This window comes from Odocoileus virginianus, chromosome 2, assembly GCF_023699985.2.
Source record: "Odocoileus virginianus isolate 20LAN1187 ecotype Illinois chromosome 2, Ovbor_1.2, whole genome shotgun sequence".
Lineage (NCBI taxonomy): Eukaryota > Metazoa > Chordata > Mammalia > Artiodactyla > Cervidae > Odocoileus > Odocoileus virginianus.
Window position 1 is genome coordinate 90,055,965 of NC_069675.1, and position 25,893 is coordinate 90,081,857.

A 25,893-nucleotide genomic window follows, 5' to 3' on the forward strand; every position below is an offset into this window, starting at 1 on the left:
CCTTTCTCAGTTGAATTACTTTGGCATATTTATTTAAGATTAATAAACCACTTATGTTTGGGTCTAATTCTGAACTATTTATTCTGTTCTATTGAACTTTTTTACCTACAATGTTGATCTACATTTACTATAACTTTATTGTAAGTCTTAAAAGTAGGTAATTCAAGTCCTACAACTTTGTTCTTTTTCAACATTGTTTTGGCTATTCTAGGTCTTTCGCATATTCATGTACATTTTAGAATCAGCTTTAGTTGTCTTTTTTTTTTTTTTAAGCCATCTGGAATTTGGGCTGGGATTACATTGAATCTATAGATCAATTTAGGAAAAATTAACATCTTAAAAATATTGAGCCTTCCAGTCCAAAAAGTGGAATATCTTTCCATTTGTTTAGGTCTTTTAAATTATTTTCTCAGAAATGTTTTATAGCTTTCAGTATACAAATCTTGCACATATTTTGTTAAATTTATTCCTAAGTATTTTGTGTTTTGTATGCTATTTTAAATGGTACTTTAAAATATTTCATTTTCAATTGCTCATTGCTGCTATATAGAAATACAGTTGGTTTTGTACACTAACCTCATCCTGTACCTTTGCTAAATTTATGAGATCCCCCCCTTAGGACTTTCCATATACATGATCATGTTGTCTGAGTAAAGACAATTTTTCCCTTCTTTCTAATCTTTAGTGTTTTTATTTCTTTTACTTTTCTTAGTGAATGGTTAGAAACTCAGTACAATGTTGAATAGAAATGGGCAGACACCCTTTTTTTGTTCTTATTCTCAAGTGTAAAGCATTGTCTTTCACCACTAAGTATGATGTTAGTGGTAAGTTCTTCATACATATTCTTTATCACAGTGAGGATACCTAAGTTTGCTAAGAGCTTTTATCAAGGACAGATATTTAATTTTTCCTAAAATCCTTTTTTTTTTTTTTTTTGGTTTATGTTTTGATACTGCTTTTTCAGTCTGTTGATATGATAAATTACACTGACTTATTTTAAAATATTTAACCAGTCTGTATACATTTGATCATGATATACTGTCCTTTTTATATACTGCTAGATAACAATTTGCTAATATTTTGCTAAAGATTTTTATATCTATATTTATTAGGTATATTGGTCAATAGCTTTCTTTTCTTTGATTTTCATGTCAGGGTAGGTAATGCTGACCTCAAACAATAAGGTGGAAGGTGTTCCTTTCCTATTTTCTGGAAATGTTAGTGTAAGATGTATCTTTAAAGATATGATAGAATTAATCAGTGAAGCTATCTGGGCCTGGAGTTTTCTTTGTGGGAAAAGTTTTAATGACAAACTTCCTTAATAGAAACAGTAATATTGTTCTATTTTCTATTCCTTCTTCAATCACTTTATATAACTTGTGTATTTCAAAGTATTTGTTCATTTCATTCAATTTGTCAAAATTATAGGCATCAAGTTGTTTCTAATATTGCCTAATTCCTTTTTTTTCTCTCACAGTAAAGTTGCAGTGATAGTAGAGAGATTGCCCATGTACTCCTCACCCAATTCCGTTTCCCATATCCCAACGTTACCACGGCGCATGTCGAAACTAAGAAACGGACACTGGCATGTTATTATTAACTGAACACCACACTATATTGTGATTTCACCAGGTTTTCCATGAGTGTGTCTTTTCTAACTTAGGATCCAGTTCAGAATTCCACACTATATTTTACTGTCATGTCCCCTTCGTCTCCTCTGGTCTGTGACAGTTCCCCAGTCTTTCCTGTGTTTTTATGACCGTGATAGTTTACGTATTTATTTTGTTCTGAACTGTGCAGCATGTGGGACTTTAGCTGCACCTGCAGCAGAAGCAGAGTCTTAACCACTAGACTGGCAGGCAAGTCCCTGGCCTTGATGGTTTGAGAAGTACCTGATAGAAGGTCCCTCAATTTGAGTTTATCTGAAGGTCTTGTCATGATTTGACTGGGTTTCTGAAAAGAATATCACAAAGGTGACATATCCCCTTCACACGTGATATCAAAGTTACACAATATTCACATGACATCACTTGGTTAAGGTAGTTACTGCCGTTTCTCCACTATGGTTCTCTTTTTCCCTTCACATACTTTAGTTTTTGAAAGTGACTCACTAAGTGCAGCCCACACTCAAGTGTGTAAGTGTGTGCATGTGGGTGGGGGTGGGGGGGTGGGGAGATGGAGATTAAGCTCTTTCTTCTAAACAGGATAGTATCTACAGATATTATTTAGAAATACTCTATAAGGGAGATTTGTCTCTTCTCCCCTACCAATTCTCTTCATTAGTGTTTGTATGGTTTATCTTCTCTATTCTTTTACTTTTCATCTATCTGACTATATTTACAGTGGAATTCTCATAGACAGCATATAATTGAGTCTTACATTTAAAGAGTAGTTTAATATCCTCCAATAAGTGGATTATTTAGACTATGCACATTTAATGTAATAATCAATAAGGTTGGATAAGTCTATCATCTTGCTAACTTTTCTATTTGGTCCATCTGTGTTTGGTTCCTTTTTTACCCCCACCCTCACCGAATCTTTTGGATCTTCATATTACTGGCTTATTGGCTATATATCACTGCTTCATTTTTTTTCCTTAGTGGCTCCTCTAAGGTGTACAATACATTTTTAATAGTATACTTTCAAATAATATTATACCACTTTATATAGGATTTAAGAAACTTAGCACAGTATACTCCCATTCGCTACCTGTCCTTTGTGCTACTGAGTTCATATATTTTACTTTCACATATAGCACATAATACACAGATATTATTTACTATAAATATTCAATTATCTTTTATAGAAATTAAAAGTGAGAAGAGTCTCTTCCATTTACTCACATATTTACTACTTCTGGTACTCTTCACTGTCCAAGTTTCTCTATGGTATCATTACTCTACCACGTGAAGAACCGCCTTTAATGTTTCTTATGGTGCAGGTCTGCTGAGAATGACTTCTCTCACTTTTATTTGTCTGGAGAAGTTTGAAATTTTGCCTTTATTTTAGAAGGATATTTTCACTGGATATAGATTTTGAGGCTAACAAACAGTTTCTTTGTTACTTCAAAAATATCATTCCTTCTCTTCTGGTTCATGTTGTTTCTTACAAGAAGTCGACCGTCATCAATTCTTTCTTTTATATAATGTATCTTTTTTCTTTAGCTAATGTTAAACTTTTCTTTGTATCACTTGTTATCATGATACATTTTTGTGTGGTTTTGTTTGGGTCTATTAGGCTCAAGATTCATTGAGCTTCCTGAAATTCTGAATTTATTGTTTTCATTAAAACCAAAAAAAAATGGCTATAATCTCCTTAAATATTTTTCCTGTCCCTCTTCTCCTTCCTCTCCTTCTAGTTCTCTAATTACACATATGTTAGTCCTCTTGATACTACACTAATAGCTCCTCGAGGTTCTTTTTACTTTCTATGCTTTTTCAGTCTTTTCCTTTCTATGTTTCATAATGGATAGCTTTTATTGCTATGTCTTCAAGTTCATTGATCATTTATGTTTGAGTGTCTAATATCCTTTTAATCCTATCAGTGAAAATTTTATTCCAGGTTGTTATATTTTTCACCTCTAGATATTCCCTTTCATTCTTTTTATATCTTCCATTTCTCTCCTAATTCAGTTCAAGTCTTTAAGTTCATGAGCATACTTATAACTTTTAAAATGTCTACCTTAAGGTTCTCATCTGCTAATTCCATCATAGCTGTCATTTTTGAGTTTGTTTCTATTAACTATATTTTTTCTTGGTTATAGATTACATCATTTCTGATTCTCAATATGTCTAGTATTTTTTGATAGGATGCTAGATACTGTGAATGTTACATTGTTGGTTGTTAGATTTTTAGTCTCTTTTAAAAGTGGGTAGAAGTTTGTTTTGACAGGTTCATTTTCCTGTATATCAGGTTGATCATGATAAGTTTTAAAAAGAAATGGTTTTATTTAAAACTCTTTACTGAAGTTTAACACATACATAGATAAAAGTACATATATCACTCATGTCCTGCTTGATAAATTCTTGCTCATGTACCTGGCACTCAGATCAAAAGCCAGCACATTACCAGCATCATTGAAGCCCTCTCTTATGCTCCTCAAGGCTTGATTTTTAAGCTGTATGAGGGCAGGGCTAAAATTACCTTTATTTTAGAGCTAATTTAGACTACTCCGCCAGGGCGTGGCCTCTGGGGTCTCTAATGATTGCCTGAGTGGTCAACAAGCTCTCCTTACCCTGGTTGGCTAGAGCTTGAATGACTCCTGCTCTTCGGGAGCTCCCCTCTACACATGGGCAGATCTGTCTACAGCAGACGAATCAAGAGGACTCAGTTTAGATTTTTTTTTGCCGAGTAGCTCCCTTGTATCTGGTACTCTGACCCACAAATTTAAACCACCTTTCCCTCAAACTCAGATCTCTAACCCCTTGATTCAGCAAGACTGTTGTGCTTCACTGGGGAGTCCCCTCGAGCAACAGAGTCTAGAAAACGCTTCAAGGCAGAAAGCCAGGAGGACCAGAGGCTTCATCTCAATTGCTTCCTTTCTCTCAGGGATTATATTCCTGCACTGCCTGTTGTCCAATATGTGAAAACAGTTGTTTTCGTATTTGCCTAGAGTTTTATTTGTAAATGGAGGGAGGAGAAATTCAGTTCCAATTATTCCATCGTGGCTAGAACAGAACAAAGGCCTCTTTTAATAAAATTTCCAGCATGGATGCCATGTTTTGCAAGATTTCATCTACCAAAATAACCCAATCCATATGTCCCTTCCATCCTTCCATCTATCTATTCAGTGGCTGCTATATCCCTTAGAAACAAAGATGAATAAAACTTGATTCCTGCCCTCAAAGAACTCACAATTAAAAGGGAAAGCCAGAAATGTATACTGCTGGATGGTAAGTGCAATTTTATAAGCAATACAGGGGTTTCTGAGAACAAAGAGAAAGGTACAGTCAAATCTACTTAGAGAGGTCAGAGAAGGTTTTTACAGCCTTACATTTAGTCTAAGTCTTATAAAATTAGTAGAGATTGACAGATGGAATAGAACATTCGGGACAAAAGACACTGTATGAAAAGTATAAAGTAATGAAACAACATGTAAACTTGGGAGAATTATTAATTCCAAACACCTATAACATAGGGTTTGAAGCAGGGAGAGGAAAGAGCTAAAGTTATGGGGAGGAAATGGGAGGATCCTATCAGAAAGGAGGGCCCTGCATGCCATGCTGACCATCATTCACATCTGTAATTCATCATCATTGACTCCACCTACAGAACTTTATACATATTACGTTCATTACATATAATTCTCACCTTATAAGGAAACTAAGCCTCAGAGAGCTTACATAATTTTGTCCAAGATCATATGATAAGTAAGTGAAGAAGGCAGAATCTAAACAAAGGTCTATCTCATTCCAAAACCAACAAAAGAAACTTGCCTCTAATCTGTAGGAATTGGGAGGTTATAGAAGGATTATTTTTGTTTTCAGAAGTTGTTTTTTGTTCTTAAAATTGTGTTTATTGATGAAATGGTTTTCAGTAGGAGGAAATAAATTTATGTTTTAGAAAGGGCTCTCTGGTGTAAGAGTAACAAGGGCTGGCATCTGAAGAATCAGTTCAGAGGCTGCTGGAAACAGGGCAGGAGAGGAATAAGAGCTTGGATTCGGTGGTGTTTAGGATGGATGGCAAAGACAATTTTGAGAAACTTTAAGAAGCAGAATCTGTCAGATGCAGTAAACAAGCAGCTTTGACAAATGGGGAGATGGTGAGGTCAACTGGACGTACTGATACATTGAAAGGACACAGTCCTGTACCACGTGCAGAGGACAAAGGTGTGCTGGGTAACATTTCCCCCTCTCCAGGACCTGACAGCTCACACAGCCTCAAGGAAGGCAAGCACCTTTCAACACCAGATGGTGGGGACATCATGAGTGCCCGGTGCTTCAGCCCCAACTGCTACTGGCTCTGCTGCCACAGGCCCAGCATCCAGATCTGGGACTTGGAGGGCAAGGTCATTGCAGGTGAGCTGAAACAAGAAGTTATCAGTACCAGTGGCGAAGCACAGTCACCCCAGTGGCTTTGTATGCTGATGGCCAAACTCTGTTGGCTGCAGCAGACAATCTGGAACAAGTATGGCAGGTGACCATCGACACCCACTACAAAGAGCTTTAAAAACAATAAAACTCGTTTTCTCATAAAAAAAAATCAAATCTATGAATCAGATCTATGAATCCCACCGAATCACAGTGATTAGTGTACGGATCACAGTCTCTTCTCACGACTATATTGGAATCTTTGATGAGTCTAGAGCCCCATTCTGGAAGCCACTGCTGTAGGACCCTTCACAAACCACCTTGTAAATGGGAGGTCCTTTTTCATGCAGGCTGAGAACTGTTAGGATAAGGAGGGAACCAACTGTCTTCTAACTCTGCCTGTACTTATTGACAGTGATCTTATTAAAGACAAATGCAGGTCCCATTTATCATACACTGACAACATGTGAACACAGTGCCAAACATCTGATGAACACCACAATCTCATTTACTTGCCACAGCAACTAATGATAGGTCTAGTACTCCTCTTTTAAGGATGGGAAACTGAAGCTCAGCAAGAGAAAATGACTTGCTTATAGTTGTTCTTTTGATCAGGAACCAAAGATTTGGTTCCTGATCATTTAAAAGGCATCTTGGAATGTGGCATCTTCAGGAGGTCTCCATTACCCTCCCCCTGGGCAATTCTGTGTCTGATTCTTATTTCCTTTTGGCCTCTAATATGCTATGCCCTGAGATATATGTAATTTACATATTTGCTTCCCCTAGTGGAACATGCTCTTTGAAGGAAAGGACTAGATCTGCTTTGTCTTTGCTATTCGAAGTGCAGCACGGGGTCAGAGCACCACCTGTGGGATAGTTGGTCCACTCCATGGTTTCTAAGCCATCAGTCACTCACCCCCGGCTGCCTGGGGCTCTCAGCCACTCCCTGTACCTCAAATACCCCAGGTTTACATTCTACATTTGCTCAGCAAGTACAAGGTCCATACCTAAGACAGCCATGACTTAAAGAGAGAACTTTTCCACTGAAAGGGAAGTTGAATAGAAACCTCAAGTTCCTTGGATCAAAAGAACTCAAATTACAGCCAAGAGGTCCAAAGACACCAACCACATACCCCATCCTGATCAACAGCAAACCTCATAGGGCTGGTATTTTCATTTTTCCTATGCTGTCATCTCTCTCTGCCTCAGAGGGGGGCCATGTACACAAAGTGGAGGCAGCATGGGCTGGGCGTCATCCACACCAGGCTCCAACCACAGCTCTGCCCTCACCAGCCTTATGGTTAGTGGCAAGACATGTGCCCCTTGAGCATCTTCTCTCCCTCACCTACTGAATGAGACCCCAGATGCAGAGGGCACCTAGAGGGGCACTGAGGCTGGTGGCTCTGGAGTGACAGAGCTGGGTTCACTTCTACGGCTCCCCTTCTTTTCAGCTCTGTGGGTAAAGTGAGGGTAAGACAAATACCTTCCAAGAGGTATGAAGCGTAAATGGAAGGTCAATGATGAGTGTTCAGCATGTAAAAGTCAGTGAACTGTACTGCTGTTTGACTATGGTACAAGTAACTCATCCTTACAAATGACCCCCCAAAACCTCGCAGTCAGTTAGGAGCAGAGAAGTCTGAAACCCTGATGCCAGCCATTCATCAACAGGCAGCAACCTCTCCCGAGCGGCTAACCCCCAAGGCCCACTGGGACTCCTGGCAGTGAGGCAGGGCAGGGCCCACCGGCCACCACACAAACCCAGACCTGCATAGTGCACACGGTTAGGAGCACCTACCCCTTCCAGTCTGGAAGCCAGCATGACTTTATACACTTTCTCTCAAGCAGAGTCATGGATGCTAAACCACAAACATTAGAACTGTACTTTGGAGGGGATCCCAATCCTCCTCATTTGTATGAATGATGGGGGAGACTGGGTCTACTTTGAATAGCCACCCACAAGGCAGCTCTGAGTGGCAATGTGAGACAGGTGTATGGTCAGGTGTCAGTGTGGCAAATGTGGCAGCCAGTTGCTTTCCCCTAAATAGGCCCACCTTCTGTCTAGTCCCGAGGTAACTAGGAAAAAATAGGTTTAGGGCACGTGGAGCCACATTCAGAACACTGGCAGCAGATACTCTGCCACATGGGAAATGGCTGGGTATGACAATGGCACAAGATAAAAATATAGGCTTGAAGTGCCCCAAATTGCTCACACTGAAGCCCTTCTGCTTGCCTTTGGTGGGGTTACCTGGGGAGGTTGTTCTGTTCTCTGGACACGGCAGTGGCAATGGGGATGGCAAGACCCCCTGACTCCCCAGGAAGAGATGCTATCTAGACCCTGGGGTCACTTCAGGTGAGGGTTATGAGAGCAATACAAAACTAAAAAAGTGAACCACCCCCCAACTTCCTTCACTGAGACAAAGGTTCCAGAGGTAATAACAAAAACCAACTGTGGTTCCCAGGCCACAGGAAAACCACAGCAGTCTCTTCAAAGGCATGTTCATGTCCACTGCAGGAGCTCCTGGGAGTCAGAACGCAAGAGCTCATTACCCACCACATCATTTGGGAGGCTCTGGAGGTCATCAAAGGGAGTTTCGAGGGTGTTGGTGTCCACATTCAGGATCACGACATCATCCAGGGCCATGTTTCTGACTTTCTGCAAGTAAAAGAAAAAATCCAGAAGAGAAAATCATTGAAGTCCCACGAAGACACAGACATTTCCCTGGCTTCCTCAGGGAAAGGGGAGTGAGGAAGAAAAGTGACATCTGACAAAGTGTACTCTGTGGCAGGCTCAATGCCAAGCAGTTAACATGTGAGGTCATCTAACTACCTCAAAAACTCCGTGAGTTTGTATGGTTATCCCCAATACCCAGGAGTGAAAAGGGTTTCAGAGACTGAGTTAAATGCCCTGGGTCACACAGCTAGGGGGAGAGATCTTTACACCCCAACATTATTTTTTTTTCCCTATATTTTCAATTTAAAATAAAAAAGAAGAAGCTGAAGTTTAAAGCTCTGGCTCCAGGAACTCAGATATACAGTTAGGCTCTTATCATAGTCTCATTCCATTCATCTCTTCTCATTTACCAAAGATTCCTTGCCCATCTCTCTCAAAATCTTGGCATTCTTGGGTATGAAATACGTTGTACAACATAGTGTTAACATATTAACATTTCTCTTAAACATTAAGTAGAAAGGTCATACTTTCAATTTGGTTCCATTTTCCATAGAAATCCAGTGAATCATGGCTCTCAGGTTCTGGCCATAACCCATTATTCTACTAGTATAATAACAAGAAGGGTAAGGGAGGCTTGTGCCTACTAGATGTTCATATTTGGTGAGAGGATGAAGGGACTGTCTGGAGAAACGAAGAGCCCATAAGCCGGGAATAACTCTCTGTGGTTTGTAGAAGTGCAAGCCTATGAGTAAGCTACTTTTCAATCACATTATTTACCCACTGCTAGAATCCACCTCTACTTCCCCTTGCCTACTTCCTACTGCCAATCTCCTTCAATCTTCTTACCCTGTTATATATCAAAGCTCATTTCTTTAGAGTCTGGAACTTTCATTTTGTCCTGATTAAGCAGAAAGACCCTGTAATTTGTGGTCCAAACTGGAATACTTGTGGATATGAAGGAGTATATTATACCAGAGCAGCAGTGTAAGATGGGCTATGTGGTCACCCTATGTAGAAGGGGTCAGTTTCATTATCAGCCAACCTCTGAGCTACTGGGTATGACTGTGCAGGTATACACTGCCCAGCACGCCCAGCTGGCCAAGCTGAGGATGAGATCTGCCAACCTATGAGCTTGCTGACAGGCATCAGTTGAAGGTGGGGGTAGGTGCTGGTGGAGGGAGAGAGGAGATGCCCTTTCCTAATTCATCCAAGAGCACTGTATGGGTTAGTGATGGAGCTGGATGTCCCAACGGCTGCTAAAGCCTATGCTTGCTAATGCCCTGGAAAAGGACAACAATTACAGTGTAATAGATGCTTACTAGCTCATGTTCTATGCTTTACTTACTAATTTTTTATCAGTCCCTGCAAAGTGTACCCTATTATCTTCATTTTAGGTAATTTGAGGAAAATGAGGTTCAGAGAGGTGAGGTGAGTGGCAGAGGTAACACAGCAGTGGCCACCTACACAGCCTGTGCCCTTGCACCACACTTTAGCCTCCTTGTTGTCAGACACCCCGAGAGAAACCAAATTCTGCCATCCTTGTTGCTCTGAGCCCTAGCACCCCTTGACCTGCCTGCCCCCCCCCCCCCCCCCACCGGGTATAGGTTCCCTCAGGGACTCATCCGTTTGGTTCAGCACTGCATAATAACTAGCACTCGACAAAATGATTGGCACTTGGTAAGCGCTCATTAATATTGGTTGATGTTTTTTGCCTTAAATCCCAGCCTCGAGGACAGACTTTGGTACCTAAGTAAACATTTTGAGATTTTTCTTAGCAGGGGGATGGAGCCATGCTGGTGAGAAGCCTCCTAGGGTTGAAACAATACTCCCAGAGGGCAGGGTCCTGGAACTCTTCCACTCAACAAGACCAGCAGCCTCAAATTTCTTCTGCTGTTGACATCTCCACGGGCTAGTCCACATATCTATCAATCATTTCATACATTTACTAAATGCTTCCTGTGGGTGGAGAGCCACAGGGGAGGGACAAGATTGCCTACTTAGAGGTTTATTTTTTCCTCTAAACCCCAAAGCTCATATTAACTGACTGGTTTATTCATAGGGTAAAAGCTATCAGCAAACAGCATTGATAACTAGTATTTTACAAAGCGCAACCCCATTTTACAGCTGAGAACATTAAGACTCATGAGGAGCTGTCCAGAGCTCCTTAGCTGTCTTACTTTGCAATCTAACAGGTTAAATACTTAGCAGTACACAAGCAGGGAGTGACAAAAACAGCCTCAATGAGAATCTTTTTCACTTACATCACATTTTAGAGTTCACAAAGCATTTTCACACAGATTCTTTCATTCTCAGCAGTAGCTGGAGATGAGGCGTCCCCAATTCATAGATGAGAAACTGAGTCTCAGAGAGGTGAAGGGGCTTGCCCAAGGTTATATGGTTACTAATTGGCCCCTTCATCTGTAAAGTCAAGAAGGTAACTGTGACTGGTCCTCCTAGCCCTCGTCCTTGTGGACTGCTGTGAGGACTGGAGGTGGTGTGCACATAGCACTGGGCATACAGTAGCCTTATAATAGCTTTTATTATTGCTATTATAATATACACATCAGCCATGACCCCAGTTTGGAAACTACAGTGGCAGTGGCCTAAGGGCAAAAATCCTCTGGTCCCTTCTGGTAACTGCTGGGCCCTCACTTCAAAGGCAGAGACCCTGGCACTGGACACAGAAAGGGAGAAGGGGTCATGGGGGGCTCCAGAACTTAGCCAAGGACTCCAGGCTGCTGCACCCCGCAATTACTGATTTTGCCTCACCTGACCTCCAAAGAGCTCCAGAGAGCCCCAAACAGATGGGGGCAAGAGGTCTGGCCGCTGCAGAGAAGCCTGGGCTGAAAGGCCCAGCGACAAGGCTGTTGATATTGGACCAGGATCGGGTGTTGTTTCTGTGTTCCCAGTAGGGCCCCACAGCACAGACCAGCCCTTGTAGGCTCTCCATGGCTGGGCTGGAGCAGGCTTTTGATTTCTTCCCACTCCTGGCTGGAGGACTTGCTGCTTAAGCTGTGTGGAGTGTTTACTTTTTGAACAATGGCAGTAGGCTGAAGAAGAGGAAAAAACCTGGCCCTTTTTTCTGACTTAGCAGGCCAGGGTCCCCCTAGTAACCAAAATGCTTGTGCACCAGGCTCCAGGAGGAGCTGGGTCGGCACAGTTTCCTCTCATAGGACAATGCTGCCCTCCTGGTGGCAAGGCCTCTTCCAAAGGGGCTGGCGTGGACTCAAGGGCCTTCCTGAGGCTCATGTTCCCAAGGAAAGAATCGGAGGCCAGCTTGGCCGGATGGTGCCCTATCCTTGAAAGGCTCAAGGAAACAAGAGGAAAAAAGGCAAAAAACAAAACAAAACCCACAAAACCTCTCAAGCTGGGGGGTGGGTGGGTAGTGCTGATGGAGAAGGAAACTGGGCCATTACTGTATGCCTGCCTTTAACCCTGACCATGCTATGGGGGCGATATCAAAGGAGGAGGCTCAGAGAGCTCAAAGAAAGTGGTCCAGATCACACAGATAAGGAATGACGGAGCCGATTTTTAAACTCAAAATGACTCTTTCTGAAGACGTCCTCAAATCAGTTGCTCAGACTTCAGAACAAGTATCTATATAGGGCATGCAGCTACACCAACACTCTCAGGGCTTGCTTCCTCTTATGCAAAAGGACCCTTGTCTTTTGTATCATAAAAATTATGTAAGTGAAATGTATATATATGGCTGAGTCCTTTTGCTATTCACCTGAAACTATCACAACACTGTTAAGCACCTATACCCCAATACAAAATAAAAAGCAGAAAAAATACATATGTTAAAAAAAAATTGGAAAGGCAAAAAAGTTCAAAGAAGAAAACTGTGGTTACCCTAATCTTCCCCTTGGAGATAATGTTTTGGTGTATTTCCTTCTATAACTCTCTGTCCCAATACCTCCTTTTAAAAACACAGTTGAAGCAATTCATAATGTTTCTTTCTGATTTTCTCATTTATTACAATATAAACAATATTTCACTTCATTAAAAGCTTCGTGAAGATCATTGCTAATTGCTACAAAATGTTCCACTTCTTAGAAACAAACCCAATCAAGTCCCTTTTATTGACTATTTTCAGTTTTTAAGAAAATATTATAAATATTGTTGAGAAATCTGTAGGCATAAAGCCTATGCTTTAGGATGGATTCCTCGAAGTGGAATTTCCTTTCCACTTCTTAAAGAGTGTCCCTCTCAAATTCGACTTTGAGAGAGATATCTTTACTTCCAATTATTTTAAAGTCATTTTATCCACAGCTTGTGTTTCCTACTCTAAGTGAAGAAAAATCAGCAAAGACACGAGCAGATGTCAAAATAGTCCTCCAAAAACCCTACCCAATTAAAACACTTACTAGTACCACAGCACACCGAGACAGCTCTCCGGTAGCTCGTCCCACCAACACATTCCCTCTCTTTTTAGTTACAACATATGCCAAAGCTCCTGCCAGCTGCAAACCCTCCCCCCACCAGACTCTATAGGCTTTTTCTCAGAATGAAAAAAAAAAAAAAAAAGATACTGACATGCACACCGGCTTTCCAAATGGCGTTTCTTGCACAGAGAAACACACAAAAATGGCATCTTCCCATAAATTCTGTTAATCAAAAATGTCTTTCCCTTTATGCTTTGTCACAGAAATCTGACCTCTGTCTTTCAGGACAAGAAAGGGAAAAAAAAAAAATCACAGTATGCGAGGTGGTCAGGGGCAGCTGAGCAGATACAGATTCAGCCTCATAAATTCTCCAGGTTTTAGATGGGGATCATGGTAGTACCCACCTCACAGAGCTCTCGTGAGGATTAGATAAGCGAATGTACATAGAGTTAGCAAGATTCCCAGGATGTCCACAGAGGAATTCAGCCAACAGTGGCTCTTCTGCCTGCCTGTCACCTCTTCCTCTTGGTTCTTGGAGCCTCAGCGAAGCCTGGCTAACCTTACCCCAGAAGGCTTGAGGGAGCAGTAAGTTTGCCTTTGTTCATGTGAGCCTATGGTTTACTCCCACAACCAGAAAAACACATCCATCTACAGTATTAATACAGGCATTTGATCCCTTCTCTGGTGTGGGGCTTCTTGGGGCCACCAAAACAGATCTCTGAACTTTTGGCTCCTACCCCAGTATCTGGCCCACAGCAGGCAATTTCTGAATGGACACATGAATGAAATGAGAGGCAGCAGAGCCTAGACATGAAGAGCATGGGATCCGGAAGCCAGTCTGTCTGAGCTCTCATTTAGCGCCACCACTCGCCAGCTGTGTAAACGTGCACATTTCACTTTACCTCTCTGCACCTCAGTTTTCTCCTCTATAAACAGTGCCTACATCTCACACTTGTAATGAGGATCAAATGGGCTAACATTTCTAAAGCACTTAGACTAATGACAGGCACATGAGAAGCTCAAGACAAAATAAAATGTAAATTAAATGGTCTTTTGAGGGAGATGAAAAGATTCTATATCTTTATTGGTAGTATATAAAACTCAGAATACATTGAATTGTACACTTAAATAGGTCGTTTGTTGTGCATAAGTTATAACACAATGAGTTGATAATAATGCTATGTCCAGAATATAGAATAAAACAATAGACCATGAAAAATAACGTATGAATGACGGTGACCAAACGCCACATGAAAAGGTAATCCTGCCCCGAGCCACCAACAATGTACATTCTGATTTGCAGCTGTGTTTGGCTCCCGGTCTCCTTCCTTTTTTGTCTAGCCTAGGATTTTTAAAACTTTTTTTTCTACTCATACCCTCCTAGGATAAACATAGAGTCCAATGCCCCTGATATTCTTCCCTACACAAAAGTAGAGTCCTCTTGAGAACCACTCTACCTTCGGTGGATCTTCTCGAGTCAAGATTTCACTGAACCTTACTTTCTAAAGTTGATTGTATGAAAACAATGAGTCCTCCCCAAGGCCGGCTAAAATATAAAGTATCAGCTGCACTTGTTCAAACCACAGCAGTCTTCCACACAGATACAGATGACCCTGTTTATCTAGGGAGGGGATTGGGCAGTGAGGGACAAAAGGCAGGACTTAGAATCAGGTCATAAAATGAAGAACAAGGATTTGCACTGGTGAGGTAATGTAGGGGATCCAAAGAATGGTCAAGAGCATGTGCTGCTTCCCTGATGATGAAGCTGGGGGCTGGAGGTGGAGCAAAGAAGCTGGTCCTAGACCTTGATGAGCAGGGGCCCAGATCCATCTCTGCTGCCTCAGCTGAGCACTGGGGTCCTTATCTTGGATGGAGGTTGTGGGGAGCATGGGTCGGTGAGGTGGCATGTATGGAATACATGAGCCAGGGCATGGTGAATCTGTTCTGCTGTCCTTCCACCAGGACCATCATCAGAGCAGAGCTATGTCTTCTTTATCTTTGCAACTCCGGTGCCCAGGATGGTGCCTGACACAGGGCAATTGCTGATTAACCGAAGAATGAGTGAAATACTGTGGCTGGGCCCACTCTACTGGGAGGAAGGCCCGGTACAGATGTCAGAGTGAGCCCCAATGGACAATGTAAGCTCAATGTGAGTCTGCACAAGGAAGTGTGATGGGAATATCAACAATAATGACAATAACAATAAACATGTAAAATTATCATGACTAATTCATGTAGAATTAATTTACAGTTGACAAAGAAAGTAAGATAGGCATTACCATGGTAGCTAAGATGTGGGTTCTAGAATGAGTCAGCTAGCTTCCAGTCTTGCCTCTACAACTGCGTAGCCTTCAGTTAGTTCTTTACTGAGTCTCAGTTTTCTCATCTATAAAATGGGGATAATACTACCTACCTCCAGCGGAGTGCAGAGGTTTAAGTGGGATAACGTGCTGTGCTGTGCTTAGTTGCTCAGTCGTGTCTGATTCTTTGCGACCCTGTGGACTGTAGCCCACCAGGCTCCTCTGTCCATGGGGATTCTCCAGGCAGGAATACTGGAGTGGGTTGCCATGCCCTCCTCCAGGGGATCTTCGCAACCCAGGGACTGAACCCAGATCTCCCGCATTATGAGTGGATTCTTTACCCTCTGAGCCACCAGGGAAGCGCCTCATGGGATAATACATGTAAAGAGTTTAACACAGCACCTGGTTGCAATAAGTGCAATAAGTGGAAGGCTCTCAAAAGCAAGATTCTTTCCTTGCAATTTGAAAGTAAGACTAGAATTCCAAGACTGTATGAATGTGAACAACTGATTTTCAGACTAAAGGCAAAGGCCAATGACTTTACTACTATGATTTTGTGCCATTAAAAACTACTCCAACCTATTGTTCTTTTCCTGGCTATGTCTTCTTTCCCTGAGGACATGAGCCTATTCTCTGGAGCCTGAACTGCCTGAGTCCAAGTCCCAACTCCACCAGTTACAATTGCGCTGCCTTGGGCAAACACTTTAACCTCTTTGTGCCTTAGTTTCCTCATTTATCTGATGAGATTAAAATAGTCCTGTCACCCAGGACAATCATTACCCTTGGGTCAGAGGAGAATGACTACAAGGGGGTACAAAAGGGGCTTCGGGGGCTCGTGGTTGATCTGGTGGTGCTTTAAAATAACTTCAAAATAGCTACTTTAAAATAACTCATCTTGCTCTACACTTTAGATGAGTGTACGCCTCCTATAAATCTCATACTTCAACAAAATGTTTACAAAAAGCAAATAATATGGACTTCACTGGATTGTTGTGGTGGTTAAATGAAATAATATGTGTATAGTACCTATAATAGTGTTTGGCATATAATAAGCACTGGGTATTGCCTATTGTTACTATGAAAACAGTAGAGTAATAATTCTACAAATAAAAAGGATGCAATCTAGACTATATCTCACTGTCAAAAAATTTGTTTGCAAAGGTAGACAACTCCTAGACACCTATGGCTTTTTCAGTCAGTCCTGTCCCCTTCTCCAGTGAGGAGAAAAGCAGCAATATTATTGGGTACCTACCGAAAGACCTGTGCAGTCCTGAGTCAGCCTGCTTTGGGAGAGTAACAGGACTGAGTAGGGGTTAGATTGGACTTTGGGTTTAACCTTCTTTAATTCCTACTTACAGGACCTATGGCAGGTTATTTAAAGGTAGTTGAACCTCAGTTTCTTTCTCTATAAAATGGGGCCTTGACCATGTGCTGCACAGGGTTGTGACAGGATTAAGTAAAAAGAAAAAAAAATTATTTTATACCTATATGACCAAGTTCCCATCTGCTTAGGATGCTGGTCTTGGCTACAGGTGCTTTGCTTTGGCACTATGTGGAAAATCCAGTATTCATTTCTCTTTGAGAAAGGCACAACTGATATGGCTCCTGGCATTGCAGTTTATGTCTCACTTAGGTATAACTTCTCAGCAGCTTTCTTTTCTTTTTCAAGTTTTGAAAGGTAGGTAATATGGTTAAAACTAAACCAAAATCTGCATCTTAATAGTTCACCAATCTAAACTTTATCCTAAACAACTACTGCTGGACTTCACACCATCACCTCTTAAAGGCTGGTTACGTGTGATCAGAAGCAGAGCTAACTTTACAGGGGTCTGCAGAGGACAGCAACTGTGCTACAGACTCCGCATCCATTAGATGACTGACTCCCAGAAAAGCTACTAGGTGATGTGTTCCTCCTGCGGCCCGACCCTTACATGTACCACTTAATGCAATCCTCATGACACCCTGTGGAGGTGGCACAGTGGTAAAGAATCTGCCCACCAGTGCAGAAGACGTATGGGACGCAGTTCAATCCCTGAGTCAGGAAGATCTCCTGGACTAGAAAATGGCAACCCACTCCAGTATTCTTGCTGGAAAATTCCATGGGCAGAGGAGACTGGCGGGCTACTGTTAAGTGGTCACAAAGAGTCAGAAACGACTGAGCATGCACGCTGCCTCAAGACACACTTGTGCAGAGATGAGGAAATGCAGGATCAGAGGTAAAATAACTTGTCCAAAGTCCATAGCTTAGCAGCAGTGGCGATAACACTGAACTCAGATGAACATCAAAAACTTGGTATTACCCAGTGTATCTTGCTAACTGCTCTGACACTGTTTCCATCACAAACATATTGAGCAATTGTAATTTAATAGATGTTTGTCAGGGACACACTAGAGGAATCAAGCAGCTTGATGCTTGGTCCAGACACCATTGAAATTTTCAAGGGAAAGGGTTTGCTATGGAATACTGTACCCATTTGGATGGATGAGGACACTTAGGCTAAAGAAATTATTAGTTTGCTCATGTTCTCCCAAATGGTGTTTGTCAGAGAAAAGATTTGAAATTGGGTTCTCCATGCCAGTGTTCCTTCCACTATACAGCCCATATCAAATGTACTCAAATGCATGCGCATGTATATGAGAACATAACAAAGAACAGCACGGGGAGCTGCTGGCCTCCTAGGAGGAAGGGAAAGAGAAATTAGAGGGAAAGTGGAAAGGACAGGAAGAGGAAAGGCAAATATTCAGGTACTCTAAACTCCTTATTCCCTCCTGAAATCTCAGATACACATGGAGGGAAGAGCGACATTTTCCTTCCCTTCCCCTGGCCCCAAAGGTCACTGAGCTGCCAAGCAGTTGATAAACGTAGTGGTTTTTCCTTTGGAGCCAGGAGTCACTGATTTGCTCCTTCCTGCTCCGCAAAATTAAAAATCTGAGTCCGACAGTTCAGAGGACCCCTGAAAACACTGCTGGAATTTCCCAGGGTGCTTTAAACAGAAACAGAAGCTTGGCAGGGGAGGGAAGTGTGTAAGCACCTCACAGCTCAGGCCAAATCCTCTCCTCACAAGGTAATAAGCACTGACTCTCATTAAAAAATTCAAGAGATTTTCAACCCAGGTCAGCAAAGGGGTTGTTTCTCCAATGGGCTTTTCCTCCTTTTCTGACCATCCATCCATGGGACATTCATTCGTTCACCCATTCATTCACACATTTGGTTAGTCATGTCAACCCAATGCATGACTAAAAGGTGATCTCTAAACTCAAGAGGTTCCCAGCCTACATGTGTTGGGGTGTGGGGGAGAGGGAGTAAACTATAATCAATAAGCCTAAGAAAAGGCACAGTCATAGGAGGTGGAAAAGACCTCACTTCGGTGAAATATCTCCATTCACACAGAGCCTGTCCAGCTGCCTCCTCAGGATGGTCATGGGATACAGCTGCAGAGTCGCAAGGTTGGTGTCCTGGCTCACTCACTCACCAGCCAGGCAGCTTTTTCAGGCAAGGCCTTTGCCTCCTCGAGCAACAATTTCCTCATCTGTCAGACTGGGACTTGATGCTCACCTTCAGGATTGTTCAAAGAAGTCATGGTAGAGCATGAGCTTCACAGAGGGCCAGCCACATAGCAGAAGCTCAGTCAGTGCCGGCTTGCCTCCTCCTAAGCCTGGTTCCGCCAGCTCTGTGGCTCACTCTACAAGTCCACCCAACATGGCACCACCATCCCCCCTGGCCTTTCCTCTGCTCCACCAGAATGGAGGGTTGAGTCCATGTACACCTATGACACAGCTGAGGTTTTACCCCAAACTGAAACACCCTTCCTACTACTAGAGACTCAGTTTCCTCATGTGTAAAAAGAGGACAAGGAAGTTATCAATACCATTCACCTCTGCTGCAAAATGCAAACAAGAGATGAGGTGGAAGAGCACCTGGAAAGACATGAAGATGGCCAAGACATGGATCACCATGGATTATCTCCATCCTGCAAGATTCTGCTCTTCAACAAAACCTTCCTGACTATTTCTGCTCCCACAGCAAGTGGCCTTCTCCGGTCCTAAGCAAGTACAGTGGGAAACACATATTTGGGTCTCCAATTAAAACTTGATTAGTGATGTTTCTAATTAATTCATGTGTACCTGTCACTTTTCCCTTAAAGTAACTTTTTAACTATACTATATTTACATACAATGCACTAACACCACTGTCATCTATAAAATATTGTAGAGTTTGAAAACACTACATTTTAAAAAAATACATGATTTCATTTGATCCTCAAAGCAACCTCATGGAATAGGTATTATTATCCCCACCTCACAGAAGAGAAAAATGAAGCTCTTGACCTGTCCTGAGAAATAGCAGAGCCAGGATTTGAGCTCTGGACTGCCAGTCCCCAAAGCCTGGTCCTCTTGTCCTCTCTGGAGCCTCCTCTACTTCTCTAGTTTACCAAATACTGAGGACAGTCACATAGGTCACGTATTTCTCTTGTAACCTCCATGGATATATTTATCAGAGGCTAGATATATAATAACAAACAGACCGTAAAAGCAGGGCCAGTATCATTTTTCTTCATACACTCTAAAACACTTTACACAACAAAATAATTTGGTTTGAATTCTTGCCCTACTACTCATTAGCTGTATGACTTGGGATGAGTTACTTAACCTTTCTGTGCCCAAATTTCATCATCTGTAAGGCAAAGCCACTACTTCTAAAACACAGACTTGTAAAAACTAAATAACGAGCGTAATGCGTCCAGCAGTATTTCAAAACTAGTATCCATCCAATCTGAAATGACGAAACTTAAATTTAAGAGTTTCACTTGGGGTTTAAGGGGATGTTGATTCCCTAGCCCCAAAATGGTTTGGGGTCACCCTTTCAGAGAAGAGGGCCCTCCTTCCTCCCACACAACTGCCACTTGCCATCATTCATTCATCACTAAGCACAGCAAACCTGGACTCCCATCTCCACCTGCCTTTTATTTGAAATGTCAATTTTTAAAGAGTGGAGAGGTTGGAAACCCAATTTAACAAGCATGCTGAAACATTGTTTATTGCCCCCATAAACATGGCTTAGTGAGAATTACGGACTTAATCAGAGTGAACTTATCTCCTGGTGAAAAGGAACACTTTAAATTTCAGAAATGGCACCTTCACTGTGAAAATCTCTTAACTTTTCAAACAAACGACAGGGGGTCTTAAACATACGGGCAGTAAAGGGGCGGCCATTACTGTGATTTGTCTCGCCCAAGAGCCAAGGAGCCCTAAAGGTCCACAACAACTTTAAGATCTAGGAAAAATATTTGGAAAATCATATCCAGGAGACATGTCTCTAAAAACACCCGAAAGGTCTGCCGAGTGGGAAGTAATATCTGTAGAGTTGCTTGGGGTTGCCCAAAAGAAAGGACCCTGTTGTCATTAGAACAGGGGCTATTTAATAAACAGAAGCACTGAGAAAGCTCACCTTTTCTCCTGTGTGTAAGATTACGCATTTAGCAATAGGCAACATTTTGGGACTGGCTTATCACAAGAGAGGTACTACACAAATCCCAAAGGCTGCTAAACAGTTTGTGTGATCTTTTTCTTTTTAAAAAAACATTTTCAGAGGATGAGGTCCTGTGAACCCCAGCTTCCTCATTTGAGGCTTCATTAAGACTGCTCTGATCATTCCGGAAAAGGTTTTCATAAAGATGCCCCATTTTGCACAGAATGTATCAGCCTGGCTGCCGGAGGCAGGAAAGGCAACAGATATAAAATTTTATTATTTCAATGCCCCAGTAGCAGCCAGGAGGACTTAATGAAATCGCCAAGATTTACAATCTGAAATAGCTATTGCACAGACAGATATGGTTAAGGGAGCTGTGCCCTCTGACCTTTCAACCCTTTGATCCTCACACAGCAGGTGGCCTGGAGCCCCCTCCTGGGCATCTTCCCGCTCTTCCGACACTGCTGAACCTTGATGTGCAATAAGTCTGACCCTACACAGGTGACTCTCACAGTGCTTATCACCAGCAGCTGCTGCTAATGGAACGGCCTGAACCACTTGGCCTCGAGACTCTAACTTCGAGATGCTGGGAGAGGGATCTGCTGTGCTGCGTCCAAACGGTGCTGAAATGATGCCCGATAGTTCAGCCCCAAGTCCAGTTGCTCAGAGACGCTTAATGATGTCATTACCAAAAACTGTCCTAGAAATGGAACTCTGGTCTCCTTCAATCTATACTTTGAGTTAAAAAAAAAAAAATCACCTTTTAAAAATAAATCACAAATCTCAAAAAAAAAAAAAAAAAAAAAAAAAAAAAATCAACCCCGAAGTCCCAAATGCATCTCTCAGAACTTCCCTAAAACCATGTGCAGCAAATTTATACCAATGAAAATCAAAACAATTTTTGGAAACCTAAAATTGACTGTTTTCAGTTCCATGAAATTTCATTTAAAAAACCCCATATGCCAAAATGTCCAAATTCTCTTATTTTTAAAAATTGGGATGACTTCCAAAATCATAGCTATCTTTTTCTTCCTTTTTTTTTCCTTCTAAAGCTAAGGATGGGTAATGTGCATATGTACTTATCAAGCTTCATAATTTAACCCATTCGGTCAGTACAAAATACTTTCAATGAAATGCTGAAGTGGCAGGATATAAATTTATTACGACTGCATCTTTTAAAACAATTGACTCCTAGGCACCAGGATTTAACAGATATTCTATTTGGTTAAGAATGTGTCTAGGAGTCTAGGCAGGCCCAGTCTGCAGGTTTTAGTTTTTGTCAGATATTTTGGTTTATGGAAGAAAGGGTTTTAGGCAGGACACAAAAAACATTCTGTGGGATGTTGATAATGTCCAACTTAAGTGCCACTGTTGACTATATTTAGGAAAAGCTCCGAGCCCATGCCTCTGTTTCTAAACAGACATAGTACAGTGGCCTCATTCATTACCTGCAAAGGCCTGAGCTTAGGTCCTGAATGTCTGAATCCAATAAGCAGAAAAAAAAAAAAAAGCCCCACTTCTTTTGTAGTCTAACCGGCATATATTTTAAATGCTCAACTTTAAATTCATTTTGAAATCAGCTAAGAATCAGATTATATATAGAGAGAGGTTTACAGGTTGCAATTTTAGTCATACTTTCCTCTATAGGTAAGTTTAGTAGAGAGAGCAGTTTAATGGAGAAATTGGTTTAGTAGGGGGAAAAGAAGGTAGAGTTATTATATTACAGTTTGACCACTCTGTACAAAATTATTATTAAACTCTCTTCTTCAGAGATGCCCACTGGAAATGCTTTATTAATAATAGCAGCTACCTTTGAGTGAGGGCCTACTAATGGGCATAGAACTTCAGCCGTATTATTTCTGTCATCATTTTAAGGCAGGTGACCCCATTTTGTAGATGAAGATGTTATGGCAAATGTGCACAGATGCTCAGTGACTTGCCCAAGCAGGACAAATAGTGGAGCTGGGATTCAAATTCTGGATCACTGCCTGTCTCCTAAAGCCCTTGGTCCACCCACATTTTCCCCAACCAAAGCAAGACAAAGACAAACAAAACAATATGCAATAATTCCTGCATAAAATGCCAGATTTCAGCTCGCTTACACATTTCCACGGTCCATTTAAAGGCCTTCCGAATCAATTATTTTAGGTCATTAAGGGGAAGCTTAGTTTGGTTGACAAACACCCCTGCGTGCTGACCTCACATATCAGCAACAAATGTCTGATGGTCACAAACCTGTGCGTGAGTCTGCTGAGCATGGTGTTAAACAAAACCACATGTGCTCTGATTCCAAGTGGGATTTGACTAGGCTGACCAAGGGTACCGCTCTTCAATCATCATATGCTGGTCTCTGAGCACCCATGATGGTCCCGCCCCTAATCACTTGCAAGGAGTTTATGAAAAGAAATCACCAGTCCCATGTGGCTGTGCTCAGTTGAGAGTGTGTTTAAGCTAATGCAATTTAGAAAGTCACTCAATAAAAAGTACAAAAGGAGGCTGAAAAAGAAGGCAGAGCCAATCTTAGGTAGATGTCTCAGCTTATTTTAAAGAAAATTTACCAGTTCTACACACATAATACTGATAATCACTTCCATTTATTTGGCGCCTACAACAAGTCGGGTACCAATTTTCTCATTTACTCCTCATTAAAAAGTTCCTATGAAGTGGAGAATCTACCCATTTTACAAGCAAGGAGTCTGAAGCTCAAAGAGGCATCTTTACATCCCCATCTGCAAAATAGGAGCACCCCTCACAAAGGCGTGACAATTAAAAATTACATGACTCACATGCCATGTATATTAGTAGAACATCATTCAATGTGCGATATTATTATTATTAAATATTCTCAATAGGCATCTCTTCAGAGGATAACATAATAGTAGTTTTGTACAAAGTGGTCAAACTCAAACTGTGTTTCCTCCTATTAACCTGATTTCTCCTTTAAACAAAGGAGCATGTTTAAAGTCGCCTAGTAGCAGTGGAGCTAGAATTTGAATCCAGGTCTCCACAACTCTAGAGGCCAAGAGTTCTTTCTACTCTGTTCCATAGCCTCCTGCATGGTGCTGTTTATCTTAATCTGATAGAAATTTGGTTAAGTTCTTTTAGTAACAATTTAGAAACTTTAGGTTTTCTTTGAAGTCAGTTTCCACATTGCTAAATTGACTGGCTAAGGGATGACAGGAAAGTTGGAAAACAAAAGCATCAATGATGGTTTCACATTTTCTACTGGGATCCTCCCTAATAAATTACTCAGTTTTTCTGATCTATAACAGAGGGCTATCTCATCTCACAAGAGAACATTTCAGTCACAACAAATTAGACTGGAAATGTACTGACTGCAAGAGATACTTAAATCAGCCAGAAGTACTTGTTCCCTTTGATTACATAAATTACTACTAGAGATTTAAGTTGCTTTATATTAACTAATTCCAACATTAAGATAAGTGACATTTAAGAACCACACTCATTTTAAAAGCAGATGCCACATGAGGAGGAGAGAGCTTCTAGAGGAAATTCATCAAGTGAAATCCAGAACATTCTTCAGGCTCTAATTTTGCTCTGAATGCTCTGGATGTGACAGAGATTCACGTGATGATTTTGCTTGATAACAGCATGCTAAGGAAATTCTAGCAAGACCAAGCTACTGGCCAATTTCTTTTCTTTTTATGTAATTAAGCAAGCATTAGGGATTCATTGATCTAAACTTTGCCTCTTATTTTTAGAGTACTCACTATGAAGAATAATGTTTGGTAGAGTTTTTTTAAAAAAGCTCTTCACATCCATTATATCAGTTAGTTCTCACAACTCTCTGTGACGGATAATATGATCTTAATTTCACTGATGAGAGAATGGAGATTGGAGAGGCTAAGTAACCAGCCCTAGTCACAAGTGTACTCAGAGCTTTCCTCTGGAGAAATACGAGGCTGGCAAACGTGACCCCCCTTCGTTCCCCTCGTTGTAATCTCCAGCACGTGACCTGGAGGCATCCCTGAGAGGGAGAAGCTCAGGCAAAGGTGAGAGCCTATATGCCCAGGGCTGGGGCAGGGCTAGGGGTAATCTACACAGCCTCACCCAGGGGCTCTGGGGATTGACAAGTCCATCAGCGCAAAGAAACTGGATGCAAATTATTTTCTCTCTCTGAGCCTCAGCTTCCCCATTTGCAAATACAGATACCTCCTCCTTGGCAGAGAGAGTCTTAGGATGTGCAGAAGTGAGAACAGGTGGAGCACCCAGCACTGTGTGTGGTGTTGAGAAAGACACAAAAGATCAAAAGATGGTAGCTCCTTCCCAATGAGAGGGCCTCTCCCTTTCTTGCTAAAGCTCTTCCCGTGAGCCTATGACTGGAATTACCAGGTGGAATTTTTCAGGCAAATATCACCTTTTTATAAAGCAGGGCTATGATTACTCATAGCTAACAAACAGATCTCATATGCAGTTAAACTTCTCAATTCTTGTGAGGACGGATGCACAATCACCACCTATACCTGCATATAGTTATGGCTCAGAGTTTTTGCATGAATCACAATATTAACAAGGGAAAACTGTATCTGACTACTGTCTACCCATGGAGTCCTATGACAAAGCAAAACGGTACAATGGTAAACAAGAAACATTCTAACACTCACCATGAGACTTTTAAAAAATAAACATTAAAAAATGAACAAAGGATTAAAGACTTCCTATGCAAAGAAAAATGAAAAGAAAAAAACTAGTTAAAATGGTGCCAATTCAGTTGACAGCAATTCAAGTTCTTTGAGAGGTAAAGGGGGATAAAAGTTATTTTTCCTTATCTGTAAATAAGTAAATCCTGCTATTTTGTGTGAAAGCTCCACGGTTAAACCACTATGCCAACAAATACCAGATCTGGGTCCCAGCGATCAAGAAGAGGCATTTCAATATGGACTGGGATGCTGTCCCAAGCACTTAGTGCATTTGCAAAATCAGGCTTCCATGTGCTCCAGCTAAGCCTTCCTACATAAAAGACGGTGAGGAAGAGAGGTAAGCTGTGGGCTGGGCCTGTCTCCTTCTGCCCACATCA

The 25,893-nt window shown here is 41.6% G+C and overlaps 1 protein-coding gene across 11 annotated transcripts in view; it reads right to left on the minus strand.

The window, feature by feature from the left end:
- The window catches only part of DENND1A (DENN domain containing 1A), a 527,524-nt gene that overhangs the window by 175,004 nt on the left and 326,627 nt on the right, over positions 1 to 25,893 (minus strand). For all 11 annotated transcript variants that reach the window (XM_070452577.1, XM_070452573.1, XM_020872163.2 and 8 more), the window contains one exon: positions 8,581 to 8,682. In XM_070452577.1, the coding sequence (XP_070308678.1) occupies positions 8,581 to 8,682 (102 nt within the window). The remainder of the gene's footprint in view (positions 1 to 8,580; positions 8,683 to 25,893) is intronic.